Here is a 14,181-nt window from a genome sequence, read left to right as displayed (position 1 = left end):
GTTGTTCACCTTGTTTATGAGGTGTAATAAATACATTACAAGGTGAAATGGTTCAGAAGTGGATGAAAATAAAGAGGCACTTTCTTCACATGTTTATTTGGTCACTTTACAAAGAAGTAGATATTACCACACTGGCAAAGTAGAGCTCATTTAACTTCATTTACTCCATGTTCAACATCATAAATACTCAAGGCGTAGGAGTCTTTCATTCTCTCTCCAGATGCTCCGACAAGTCTTTTTGTTCATCTAATTGTCTTTCCATATGTAATGGCAACGTGTTTCATCCCGTAGTTCAGCTGAGATAGGCTTCGGTATTTTGTGTCCCTGAGAAAAGTAGCCCAGGATGGATGATGACGTGTCCACGTGAAATGATAATTCCAAAAGAAGTTATAGGGTTAAAATGTCTCATTAAATTTCACACAAAAAGTAAAACAGGAGTTTATCTGTGACACATCAATTCATAGAAATGAGGAAAAAGGTGCAATAATAACTCATTGTAATCTACAAAGTCTTTGGTAAATTAGCTGTATGTTTCATGGAAACCTTTCTCAAGAGAATCCAGATCAGGAGCTATAGTTTTTCATAAACATATTCTATGAGCTTCATTCAAACTAACAACATACAGATTATCACAACAGAACCCTCACACAACATTTATTAACAACATGACAATATGTCACATACAGCACCTCTCTCTGTGAAACGCTAACAATAGTAAGTAACTAAGGCTCAGGGCGACGCCCCAACTCATCGTCTGTATGTACAGCTTTGTGCTTTATTTTTATTTTTAAGTTTTATTTAGAAAAAGGCATTGACTTTTCCCACCTTCAACAGCCTGTGGCTGGTTCCCAGGACCCTTTCTAGGTTCAAAATCAAATCAGTTTCAGTGACAAGTTTCAGAAGGGTATTTGGTGAGGCCTCCATGGAGCTCCAGCTCTGTGTCGGACCAAGCGATGAGGTCTCCTCTGAGGTGGCTGCTGCAGGACGACAGGCTGTAGATATCAGAGGAGCTCAGGACGTGGGACCACATGTTCACCTCTGACATCTCGCCCACAAAGGACTGAGCAGCATCGAAACGACCACCCAGAGTGTCCTGAAGAGAAGAAAGCAGAGCGTCTTACAGTTCTGTGTCCATCATGAGTTTGTGTCATTATCGCAGAGAATAGAACAGCATAACAATCCTTAAGGATCACTGTAATCTAACAGATTGTGTTATGGTTCAAATTGTGTTTTAATCAAATATAAAGATAATCTACTGCAGACACTTAATGCACTTCACTTAACTTTTTTTCTATTCTTTCAACCCATTTCAACCTTTTCATCCGATTTCAACTTTTTTCAACTTTTTAATCACTTTCAACTATTTCCAACTTTTGCCAACCCATTTCAACTTTTTTGCCTTACCTCAGAATTTTTTTTCAAAGTTTTTTTTTTCATTTTTATGCCTTACTATAGCCTTACCTCTACGTGTTTGTCACTTTTTTCTTATTTTTTTTAATTTTCATGTTTTACTTTAATTTCATCCCAGTTTAAGTATGTGCATCATATTTGCGCAAGTTTTAAAAGTCTTGTGATAGACTTATCTCAAAAAAAAAAAATCCAAAGTTATTCAATTTTCATGCCTTACTATAGCCTTAGCTATAGTAAGGCATAGCTAAGGCTATGTGTTTTGTCACTTTTTTCTCATTTTTCATGCCTTAATGCATTTTTACCACAGTTTAAGTATGTGCATCATATTTGCACTAGTTTTTAAAGTCTTGTGATGGCCTTACCTCAGAATTTTTTTCCAATTTTTTATTTTTTATTTTTATTCCTTTCTATAGCCTTACCTCTACGTGTTTGTCACGTTGTTCTTATTTTTCTTAATTTTGATGTTTTACGTTAATATCATCCCAGTTTAAGTATGTGCATCATATTTGCACTAGCTTTTAAAGTCTTGTGATGGCCTTATCTCAGAAGTTTTTTTCCAATTTTTTATTTTTTTCATTTTTATGGATTACTACGTGTTTGTCACGTTTTTCCTCTTTTTTTTAATTTTCATGTTTTACTTTAATTTCATCCCAGTTTAAGTATGTGCATCATTTTTGCACTAGTTTTTAAAGTCTTGTGATGGCCTTGTCTCAAAATTTTTTTTCCAATTTTTTTTTTCATTTTTATGCCTTACTGTAGCCTTACTTGTGATTTTAGGTGTTTGTCACTTTTTTCTCATTTTTCATGCCTTACTGCATTTTTACCACAGTTTAAGTATGTGCATTATATTTGCACTAGTTTTGAAGGTCTTGTGATGGCCTTATCTCAGAATTTTTTTCACAAAGTTTTTTTCATTTTTATGCCTTACTATAGCCTTTCCTCTACGTGTTTGTCACTTTTTTCTTATTTTACTTAATTTTCAGGTTTTACTTTAATTTCATCCCACTTTTAGTATGTGCATCATATTTGCGCAAGTTTTTAAAGTCTTGTGATAGACTTATCTCAAAAAAAATTCCAAAATTTTTCCATTTTTATGCCTTATTACGTGTTTGTCACGTTTTATTTCTTTTTTTTAATTTTCACGTTTTACTTCATTTTTATCCGAGTTTAAGTATATGCATCATATTTGCACTCCTTTTTAAGGTCATGCATATCTCAGAAAAAAAAATCCAAAGTTATTCCAATTTTATGCCTTACTGTAGCCTTACTTGTGATTTTAGGTGTTTTGTCACTTTTTTCTCATTTTTCATGCCTTACTGCATTTTTATCACAGTTTAAGTATGTGCATCATATTTGCACTAGTTTTTAAAGTCTTGTGATGGCCTTGTCTCAGAATTTTTTTTCCAATTTTTTTTTTTTTCATTTTTATGCCTTACTGTAGCCTTACTTGTGATTTTAGGTGTTTGTCACTTTTTTCTCATTTTTCATGCCTTACTGCATTTTTACCCCAGTTTAAGTATGTGCATTATATTTGCACTAGTTTTGAAGTTCTTGTGATGGCCTTATCTCAGAATTTTTTTCACAAAGTTTTTTTCATTTTTATGCCTTACTATAGCCTTACCTCTACGTGTTTGTCACTTTTTTCTTATTTTACTTAATTTTCATGTTTTACTTTAATTTCATCCCACTTTAAGTATGTGCATCATATTTGCGCAAGTTTTTAAAGTCTTGTGATAGACTTATCTCAAAAAAAATTCCAAAATTTTTCCATTTTTATGCCTTATTACGTGTTTGTCACGTTTTATTTCTTTTTTTAATTTTCACGTTTTACTTCATTTTTATCCGAGTTTAAGTATGTGCATCATATTTGCACTCCTTTTTAAGGTCATGCATATCTCAGAAAAAAAAATCCAAAGTTATTCCAATTTTATGCCTTACTGTAGCCTTACTTGTGATTTTAGGTGTTTTGTCACTTTTTTCTCATTTTTCATGCCTTACTGCATTTTTATCACAGTTTAAGTCTGTGCATCATATTTGCACTAGTTTTTAAAGTCTTGTGATGGCCTTGTCTCAGAATTTTTTTTCCAATTTTTTTTTTTTTCATTTTTATGCCTTACTGTAGCCTTACTTGTGATTTTAGGTGTTTGTCACTTTTTTCTCATTTTTCATGCCTTACTGCATTTTTACCCCAGTTTAAGTATGTGCATTATATTTGCACTAGTTTTGAAAGTCTTGTGATGGCCTTTTCTCAGAATTTTTTTCACAAAGTTTTTTTCATTTTTATGCCTTACTATAGCCTTTCCTCTACGTGTTTGTCACTTTTTTCTCATTCTTCTGAATTTTCATGTTTTACTTTAATTTCATCCCAGTTTAAGTATGTGCATCATATTTGCACTAGTTTTTAAAGTCATGTGATGGCCTTATCTCAGAATTATTTTCCAATTCTTTTTTTTCATTTTTATGCCTTACTACGTGTTTGTTACGTTTTATTTCTTTTTTTTAATTTTCACGTTTTACTTCATTTTTATCTGAGTTTAAGTATGTGCATCATATTTGCACTCCTTTTTAAGGTCATGTGATGGCCTTATCTCAGAAAAAAAAAAATCCAAAGTTATTCCATTTTTATGCCTTACTGTAGCCTTACTTGTGATTTTAAGTGTTTGTCACTTTTTTCTCATTTTTCATGCCTTACTGCATTTTTACCACAGTTTAAGTATGTGCATTATATTTGCACTAGTTTTGAAGTTCTTGTGATGGCCTTATCTCAGAATTTTTTTCACAAAGTTTTTTTCATTTTTATGCCTTACTATAGCCTTACCTCTACGTGTTTGTCACTTTTTTCTTATTTTACTTAATTTTCATGTTTTACTTTAATTTCATCCCACTTTAAGTATGTGCATCATATTTGCGCAAGTTTTTAAAGTCTTGTGATAGACTTATCTCAAAAAAAATTCCAAAATTTTTCCATTTTTATGCCTTATTACGTGTTTGTCACGTTTTATTTCTTTTTTTAATTTTCACGTTTTACTTCATTTTTATCCGAGTTTAAGTATGTGCATCATATTTGCACTCCTTTTTAAGGTCATGTGAAGGCCTTATCTCAGAAAAAAAAATCCAAAGTTATTCCAATTGTATGCCTTACTGTAGCCTTTCCTCTACGTGTTTGGCACTTTTTTCTTATTTTTCTCATTTTTCATGCCTTACTGCATTTTTCCCACAGTTTAAGTATGTGCATCATATTTGCACTAGTTTTTAAGGTCTTGTTATGGCCTTACCTCAAAATTTTTTTCACAAAGTTTTTTTCATTTTTATGACTTACTATAGCCTTACCTCTATGTGTTTGTCACTTTTTTTAAATTTTTTTTAATTTTCATGTTTTACTTTAATTTCATCCCACTTTAAGTATGTGCATCATATTTGCGCAAGTTTTTAAAGTCTTGTGATAGACTTATCTAAAAAAAAAAAAATCCAAAATTTTTCCATTTTTATGCCTTACTATAGCCTTACCTCTATGTGTTTGTCACTTTTTTTAAATTTTTTTTAATTTTCATGTTTTACTTTAATTTCATCCCAGTTTAAGTATGTGCATCATATTTGCGCAAGTTTTTCTTGTGACAGACTTATCTCAAAAAAAAAATCCAAAGTTATTCAATTTTCATGCCTTACTATACCCATAGCTGTGATATTAGGTGTTTTGTCACTTTTTTCTCATTTTTCATGCCTTACTGCATTTTTCCCACAGTTTAAGTATGTGCATCATATTTGCACTAGTTTTTAAGGAATTCTGATGGCCTTACCTCAGAATTCATGCTAACATTAGACTAATGCTAATGCTAGGTTAATGTTAATGCTAGGCTAATGCTATTGCTAAGCTAATGTGATTGCTAGGTTAATGCTAACATTGGGCTAATGTTAACACTATGCTAATGTTAACATTAGGTTAATGCTAACATTAGGTTAATGCTAACATTAGGTTAATGCTAACATTGGGCTAATGTTATCACTACGCTAATGCTAACATTTGGTTAATGCTAACCTTAGGCTAATGCTAATGCTAATGCTAAGCCAATGCAATGCAATGCAGGCCAGCACATGCATCCTCACTAGCATTTTCTTCAGGAAATGCAAATATTTTAGTTTCTATAGTTATTTTTGTAATCTTTTCCGGTCATCTCACACCTTGGGTGGGACCAAGACTGACACTATATTTTTTAATTTTCCACTCTTTCTCTAGTACTCCCTGGAGTGCCATTGTGCACTCCCATTTGACAAACACGGCGTAAGGTCAATCTTTGGTTAAAATTTTGTCAAATCCTGTGTTGCTCAATTAAATGGCTCATTTAAATTATTGTTGCTTCCAGATCTCCCAGGCTCTGAATTCTTACATTATTTAATGGTAAATTGTCAGTCTGTGAATTAAATCTTTGTGTCTATTTATCAGTTTTACCTGCTCTTGTCCCAGTATGAACACTCCTCCAGGTTTGATGGGATGCCATGGGGACAGGTTCATGCCGGACCCCCTCTGCGTCCCATCCTGGTAAGCCTCCCAGTGTCCGTCCCGCGTGGACCAGGTCACACAGATGTGGTGCCACTTCCCATCGCTCAGAGTGAGGGGCAGGGTCACCGCCTGCAGAGAGAGAGGTGGAGAAACCTTTAATATGAGAACCATCAGATGCTGTATTTGGCTCGATATAAATACATCCGAACGGAAATTGAATAGCACAGAAACCTAATCACATCACAAGGATTAACAGTAGTTTCTCCTGTCCTCTTGTGGCCTTGGCTGGTAGTATTTAGCTTGGTCCTGGATAGCCTCAGTCCTGTATGTTGTAGTTATTCCTCTGCTCCAACACATCCAGATCTAATAATTATGTCAACAGTACGGGGTTACCATAATCAGGTGTACCAGCAGGAAAACCCGAACATGTTGTTTTCTGTCTTTACACTCAAAATGTAAATTTTTTAACATTCTAATATTTTATATAAAAACTTCACTTATTATATATTCATGAATATTTACTACTTATTGTATATGTAACTTTTTATTTCTTTGAGGCTATAACAAGTGAATTTCCCTGTTATAGGATTAATAAAATAGCTTTTTGGGTTTTTTCTTATGGATTTTATATTTTGATAGCACGTCAAGATAATTATTGTTGTAGTTTGCGCTATATAAATAAAGTTGAATTGAAATGAATTGAATTATTGTACTTATACTGTTGATGTTCCATGTATATTGATTCACTATTTCTAATCGTTTCAAATCATGTTTACGTGAGTGTAGGACCTCGAAAAGTAAATGAATAAAGAAGACGATGGATGCTGTTGTGGAAACTTAGCATTTACGCATTAAAATACATCTGATGTGAAATGTGAGGTTTCCTCTAGCGCTCACCTTGTCATCGATGAGAAGCTCCAGTGGATTATTCCCCCATTCGATGAGCACCAGTTCATTGGACTGACCGGGTGCCGAGTAAGAAAACGGGGTTCCTAGTCCAGGTGCTGAGCCCGCCTTTATCCACATACAGAGAGTCAGAGCAAAGATCTCCTGTAGCAGAGTCCTCCTCACCCGTCCATGCATGTAGTTGGTCCTCATGGGAAAGCTGATCATGAAAGCATCCGGGCCCTTTGGCTTCTTCCCGCTGGAACCTGATGATGGAAACCAAACATCAGAACAATCAGGTTAGATGCAGACAGTCAAACATTTGTTCATTTCAGCATTAAATTTTAAACTTTGATTTGATCATTTCAGGGTAAACTCATTATTATTTCCAGTAGTAGACTCTTTGGTAACGCTTTACTTGAAGTTTTGGACATAAGGCTGACATGACATCTGTCATTAGTTGTCATTAAGTGTTGTTTGTTACCCTAAACCTAACCCTACCTAACCCCACTAGATTCCTCCACCCAGGGATGGACTGGGACAAAAGTTCAGCCCTGGCATTTTCTGTCCAGACCAGCCCATTACACTATCAGAGGACACCATATAGAAGCTGTTATTAAGTCAGTGATGCTCAACATGTGGTTCTTTGTGTTTTAAATTGAATTATTATTACCCCAGAAAACCTTAAAAGGTCGACACTTTTTAAATCCTTTTAGTATATTTACATTTTGCAACTTTCTTTGACCAACTTTTGCCCCTTTTCAAAAAGTTCTGACACTTTTTTCAGATTTTAGCTACTTTTTTTACTATTTTTTTTTTATCAGCTTTTGCAAGTTCTTTTTGAAACTTTTATCCACATTTTGTCCTTTCTCTCATTTTGTTTGTCCACTTTTCATTTAAATAAGATAACTTTTCCCTATAAATACCACTTGTTTCATTTTTCCCCCTACATTTTGCCTCTCTTTGTTCCACTTTTTTGCCCTTTTTCCACTATTGTTTGCCACATTTTGCTCATTTAAGCTAACCCTTGCCATTACATACCACCTGGTTCCTCTTTATTCACCCACTCTTGGCTGCTTTTAGATCATTTTACCCAAAAAATGCCAACATAGCTCCAAAGGTGTCATAATTTAGCCAACGACACTTAATGACACCTTATTTATGTTAACAACAGGTAATGACAGCACAATTTTAGCCTTATGTATAAAACTTCAAGTAAAGTGTTACTGACTCTTTTAGTGTCTTTAGATTAAAAATGAATTACAGTTTGAATATTCTGGATTTTTTAATCAAAACTTGAGTCTTATTTGCTCATGGGCTGTGGTGGCTGTGGTGTACCTGTCAGGTGAAGCTGGTTAAGCACCGTTTCCAGTTTGTTTGGATAGAAACCAGCCCGAGGCCCTGGTGCTCGGTACCCAGTGTGTGGAAGGTAACTGTGACTTTCTGCTTCGTTACTATGGTGACTGCCATCATCTTCATCATCATCATCACCATCCTCGTGGTGTTCGTCGCTGTGACTGTCTTCGTCATGCTCCGTGTGGTCGCTGTTGTGCTCTTCGTGATGCTCTTCGCTGTCGTGCTCGTGGTCTTTGTGGTCACCTGCGTGTTCGTCGTCGGGATGGTCATTGTGGTCATCATGGTGATCATCGTAGTGGTCCTGGGCGTGGCTGCTGTCGTCATGGTGGTGGTCCTGGTCGCTGGTGTGATGATGCAGCTGTTCTTCCAGGGCGTCTATCTTTCTCTGCAGGAGCTCCTTCAGAGAGCTGGAGTATGCAATGGAGGAGTTCCTCTTCTGTAGGAAATATGAAGACACAAAGAAGTGAAATAGTCAGTGACACAAGCCTGGGTTTGTTCTCTCAAGCTTTGTCTGCGTGTGTGGCCTGTCAAGGAAGATCACAATAATCACTGCTAATGTCAGGCTCCCATCACACCCACCCACCCACACCCACACACACACACACACACACAGCTCCTGACAGTGTTAGTCAATGTCCAGATTACAGAAGCACGAGAGGAACAAATGGCGTAAACGCAAAAGTATAAACAGGCCGTTCATTAACACGATCCACCTAAACGTTCCCTTCAATCTCCTCCCAGAGTGTGTTGAGTCTGACTCACCCATGGCCAAGGGATGGAGTGGGTTTATGTGATTAACTAAGAGATTGTTCTGTGTCTAAAGTACTTAGCAGACATATTCATGGACTTGATTACTCATCAAACACTCTGATGACGACATTGTCTTGCAGAGTCCAACACGTGCTTGCACTGGACACTTTAATCAAACCCACGTCCTCCTCCTGACGCTCACCTGCAGGTTTTCCAGTCGGTCCTTCAGCGCCTGCAGCATCCTCTCCATCTGCTCCGGGGATGATGTCATGTCCCCTCCAGATGTCCCATGCTTGTCCTTTCCCGGGTTGGTGCTGCTGTGACCTCCGTTCAATCGCTGCACCCCCACCGATGGGTGATGGTGTGGGGAGTCTGGTATAAGGTTGCCGTTTCCATGGTGAACTGGCTGGTTGTTTGAGTGCCCACTGTTGGTGATTGTGTGATGACTGGGAGGGTGATGTGGGTGTAGGCTGGTACTGTGTTGGTTATTGTGAGGTAACACACCCCGTCCCAAACCCTCACACAGGGCCAGTTTGGCCGTGAGCTCTCTGATGGTCTCCCTCTGGTCCAGGATGGTTTCTTTCTGCTGGACCAGGCTCTCCCTCTGGTGGAGGATGGTGGCCTTGGCCTCTTCGCTCGCACCGTACCAGCCGGCATTAGGTGAACTTTGACGACCGGACCCACTGGGCCCAGGAGTGGCTCCTGAGCTGGGACCGGCTGAAGGGAAGCAGGAAGGGTCGGCATCCACAGGAATGGGAGTGCACACAAAGCGTGTGAGAGGTTCATGGTCAAAGTCAGACCCTGGACTGGCAGCTGCAGGACAGAGGTGGTGCAAAAGCAAAGGCAACAATAGGCAGAGAAAGAACAGCTGTGGAGACGGAGAATCCCTCATGATCCTCATCCACAGGTCAGCCAGTATAAGTGGGAGCTTGGCCTCTCTTCAGAATGTGGGATTCCAATTGAGGTGAAGGTCTGCTGGCTTTGTTGTTTCAAGGTCACCAAGAAGAAAAACAACCCCAGTCTCCATCCACATAAGGCACACTCATCCAAACTACAGCAAGTGGATCAGAACTTCCACTGGGGAGTAGGGGCTTCTTTCTCACTGTGAAAAACCAACAATAGACATTATAGGCAAACAAACCAAACACAGTCATTTTCTCTTTTACTTATTTTATTTGCTTAGGTTTTCTTATTTAAAGATTCCTCTCAAATCTGTGAGTGTACACTAGAGTAATGATAGTTTGAGTTCAGTGTACATTACATATACACATGACTCTTTTCAAATCAACATACTTTCATTATACTGTATACACAAACTCAAAAAGGAGTGGGGGGAAGTAAACTTATAAATTCCCACCCCTGTAATTGTCATAATGCATATCAGTGGTTAATTTCTTCCTTTCACAAAACAGTTAACATAACAGATAAACAGTTTACATGCAAGAAACATACATATGCATATACACATAATGATATATACACATATAAATATTCAAAAAGATATGTCACCAACAATGGTAAGTACTTTAGTAGATCACAATCTATTGTCAAGCTCTTCTATGTAACAGTTATTTTTTTTATTTTTTTAAATATACATATATTCCTGTCATTCTTATACTAAGAACTCCTCCTACATTGTTCACCCAGATATAGTTAAACCGTGTCTCTCAGCAGTAACATGGGATTAGTCCAGCCATCAAGATGTGTTAGTTTATTGGTTTTAATCCCTTTGAATTCCAAAGAGATTAAAGGAGACACCTGCACTGGGATTCATTTGTCAAGATTTTGATTGAATTTTCTGATAATGATGATGATGACAAACTGTGTCACAATGTGTAACTGACCTCTCTGAAAAATCCTTCATTATATTATATCTAAGCCACTAAACCTCAATGACCACCTGTTTGTGTTGTTCATGCATTATTTACTTTCCTTTATATAATAAAATCAAAATGCCACAAAATGGATCATATCTTACTCTGTTTTTCAATATTTACAATTAATCTAATGCATTAAAATCTTAGGTGTTGTATCGTATGAGTGTATTTTGTGTCTCGGAATATTATCTTTATAAATATTTTAAAACAACTTCAAATTTCAGTTCCTATATTCATATAGATATAAAACTCAATGTTTTGTTGTCATTTATTTTGAGAAGCTTGGGATTTTCAGGGTCATCAAATAAACTAAAGCATATTTTGAAAGGAGTTGAACGTATATCACACCGTTCGTCCTTTGTATCAGACATGCTTTGCTACATGACACACTCTGGGCCTTCTCTGCTGTGCTTTACGGGGCTTAGAGGAGGAACAGATGGACATGGCAGAGAACCGTGTCACACCCAATCTCCAGTGTTTAGCTTAGAGTTTTCTTGTCACCCATGGGTCACTCAATTAACCTAATTGCAAGCAGTTGTTGTGCTAACTTAGTGAGAGATAAGTAGACTTGCACACTGTAAACTGTGTGTGTGTGTGTGTGTGTGTGTGTGTGTGTGTGCTGTAATCCATGGTGAAGTGAAGTCGTGCACTAGCAACATATGGTCAAGGTGGATAACTAAGCAGAGCGATTAGCCTCAAATGAGAGAAATCTGACAACTGCACTTAACCTGTTATTGAACAGCGATTGAATGTGGCATGCATTGATAAGCAGGTGCTTTATTTACACTGATGCTGTTTAAACTACAAGCATTTCTTTGTTTTTTTTTTTCTTACAAGATCAGGGATGATTATTATTGATGATTATTTGGAGCTCTTTAAAATAATTATTACATTAAACAATTTTTAGAAGCCTTTTTTCATTTTATTTCTCAAATTTTATTTCATGGTTTACTTTTTATTAGAACTGATTGTGGCAACATTTAATTAAACAAAGTGTCTATTGACATAATGTGCCTGTGTGTTTTCAATTAGTGGTCTAAGCCAGGGGTTCTAAACTGGTCTTAACTAAAAACAATGTCGCCGCCCATGACTCGTTTATGATAGAAAAAATATGATTGTTGACTTAAATTATAAAAACTATCAATTAAAATCTAAATTTGCATAAACTATGAAGGTTTTCATTCCAACTAAAATGTTGTTTTATCAAAATGTATCAAACTATTTCAACACAAGCACATACTCATATTACCTACATTGAGGTAAACATTGTGCATGTTCGGATGAATGTTCAATATATTGTTGATTTTATTTTTCCATATTGTCCTGTCCCCTTTTGCAACCCTGCTGAGTTACAGACAAACAAAAAGCCCAGATAAACACATTTACTACATATATAGCACACAATAAGATGGCTTAGAATTCAGTATCTTTTTTGGTACTTCAGTAGTATATTTTCATCACACACTGGTTCAGTAAAAAATTTAATAAAAATAAACTCCAACTTTAACCAGGTGAGTAAAATCTAAATGAACATTTTGCTTCTTACCTATGAGCTGCTGCGTCCACTCTGACTGTGTTTGTCCTCTTCACTGATCAGATTGGAGGAGATTTAGTCCAGAGGAGAGCTCAACTCTTTCTACACCTCCTTCTTCATGATTGCCTCTCTTTTCTGGCATCTGCTCTCCTCCTTATCTGATGTAGGTGGGTTTTTTTTTTTTTTTTTTTTTTAAATCCTTTTGAAAGCCACGCCTCTTTTCTCTGTCACAGTCGTTGGCATCTTGGAATGATCTTCATCTTAACTTTTGTCTGATTCACAAACTAAACAATGGACCGCACCGTAGTATGATAATCAATGTGAAGTATTATTCTTCCACTGCTTTAAAAAAAAAAAAAGAAAAGAGAAAATAAAATTGACCTACAAACCAACAGAGGTGATCAGAGGACACAGGTCACCTAGATCTGTGCACGAGAGTAATTACCACGATTAAGTCCTTGTCTGTCTGAGAGCCAGAGGGACAGCAGCAGATGGCTACTTTAATGAAGAGGACACACACACACACACACACACACAGAGAGAGAGCTTGTTGACTGCAGAATGGACACTTAGACTCAAAAAAAACAGTAAATAAGAGCGGCACACATATGTTGAGTGTTAGATAAAGCCACTATCCAAACCAAGAGGATTGTGATGGAGAACAAAGAGTCAACAGGGTTTAATCTTATTGTGAAAAACACTTCTATACACAGTCCCCTCCAAAAGTATTGGAAAGGAAAGGTCCTTTGTTTTTGTTTGGGTTTTTGTTTGGGTGGGTTCAAACATTGTTTAACACATCTAGTCATAAATACCATAAAATAAAAGCTGAAATTCTGAACTTTTGTCTCATATGATCTGAAACCCAAATGTCTTCAGTTTACAACAAATACAAAGGAGTTGAACTTGTCGTTCCAATACTTGTGGAAGGGACTGTATTTACCCAGTTTAAAACTTCTATGAATATAATTTAAATATATGTGACTTAAAAATTAAGTTTGTGTTTGTTTTTGTGGTACCGTGAGGCCTTCCTTCCTGTTCAGTTGATACAGCTGTTGGAGGATTACAGAGAGGTGATCTTGTGGGTTAATAGGTGGAGGAGTCTGAGTTCATCCCCTGGCTCTGGTCTATGTCAGCATGTCTCACCTCATCCCAACAGGTTTAAGTATGATGGAAACAATGCAGACAATTGCTTTGAATAGGCGTCCGAGTGAGATGAGGATGCCTCACCTTTTCATCGTGGGGTCAATCATCCAGTCCACCAATCTCATTAGCACATGTGAATTAGGCCCAGAGGAAGCAGACACAAACAGCTTTGAGTCCAAGGACACGAGACCTCAGGCTCTCTGCTCCATGTTAAATAGGGAAGACGCTCTGAAGCCTGACCAGTTCTGTAATGAACGGACTGGTTTGTGTTTGTATGCAGGGTGTTTTAATTAATAGTTGTTTATGTAATAAACGGTGTAATAATTAAAGTGCTTGTGGCCCACTTATTGTAACAGGTGGCCAAAAATGGTCCAAAAAATGGCAAAACCGTGGCAAGAAAAGAGTGAAAAGTGACTAAAATGGGCCAAAAAATGGGCAAACAAAGAGGAACCAGGTGGTATGTAATGGCAATGCGTAGCTTATTTGTTGAGTTGAAACCATTGGGACACAGCAGGACCTACAGCAGGGCACTGATGAGTACATGTTGGGGCAAACGATGGCCAAAATGCTGTGGAAGGTGCCACAGGACTACAGACCTGAAGTTATGTTTATAGTCTACAGCTTGATCCATGACAGTAGAACAATATTTAAACTTTATGGGCCTGTACTACAAAGCTGGATTTCCTCTTATCATGCTAACTTTCGGGATTTATTCCGTGTGTCCTGTA

At 37.0% G+C, this 14,181-nt stretch overlaps 1 protein-coding gene across 2 annotated transcripts; it reads right to left on the bottom strand.

The window, feature by feature from the left end:
* Window positions 1–229: 229 nt before the first annotated feature.
* On the bottom strand, window positions 230–12,635 carry LOC114478072 (neuronal pentraxin-2-like). Of its 2 annotated transcripts, none has more exons than XM_028470884.1 (6): window positions 12,323–12,635; window positions 9,102–10,001; window positions 8,132–8,585; window positions 6,806–7,059; window positions 5,858–6,037; window positions 230–1,093 (listed from the first exon to the last, which is right to left on the bottom strand). In XM_028470884.1, exons 2-6 carry the CDS (start codon window positions 9,798–9,800, stop codon window positions 884–886), a joined length of 1,797 nt encoding a protein of 598 aa, XP_028326685.1. In that variant the 5' UTR covers window positions 9,801–10,001; window positions 12,323–12,635; the 3' UTR covers window positions 230–883. The 2 variants fall into 2 exon arrangements, with proteins under 2 accessions (XP_028326685.1, XP_028326686.1); XM_028470885.1 differs by lacking the exon at window positions 12,323–12,635 and adding an exon at window positions 12,030–12,078.
* Window positions 12,636–14,181: the final 1,546 nt, after the last annotated feature.

This window comes from Gouania willdenowi, chromosome 16 (genome assembly GCF_900634775.1).
Source record: "Gouania willdenowi chromosome 16, fGouWil2.1, whole genome shotgun sequence".
Lineage (NCBI taxonomy): Eukaryota > Metazoa > Chordata > Actinopteri > Blenniiformes > Gobiesocidae > Gouania > Gouania willdenowi.
Note: the sequence above shows the minus strand (reverse complement) of the source record. Positions and strands in the feature narration are given on the sequence as shown.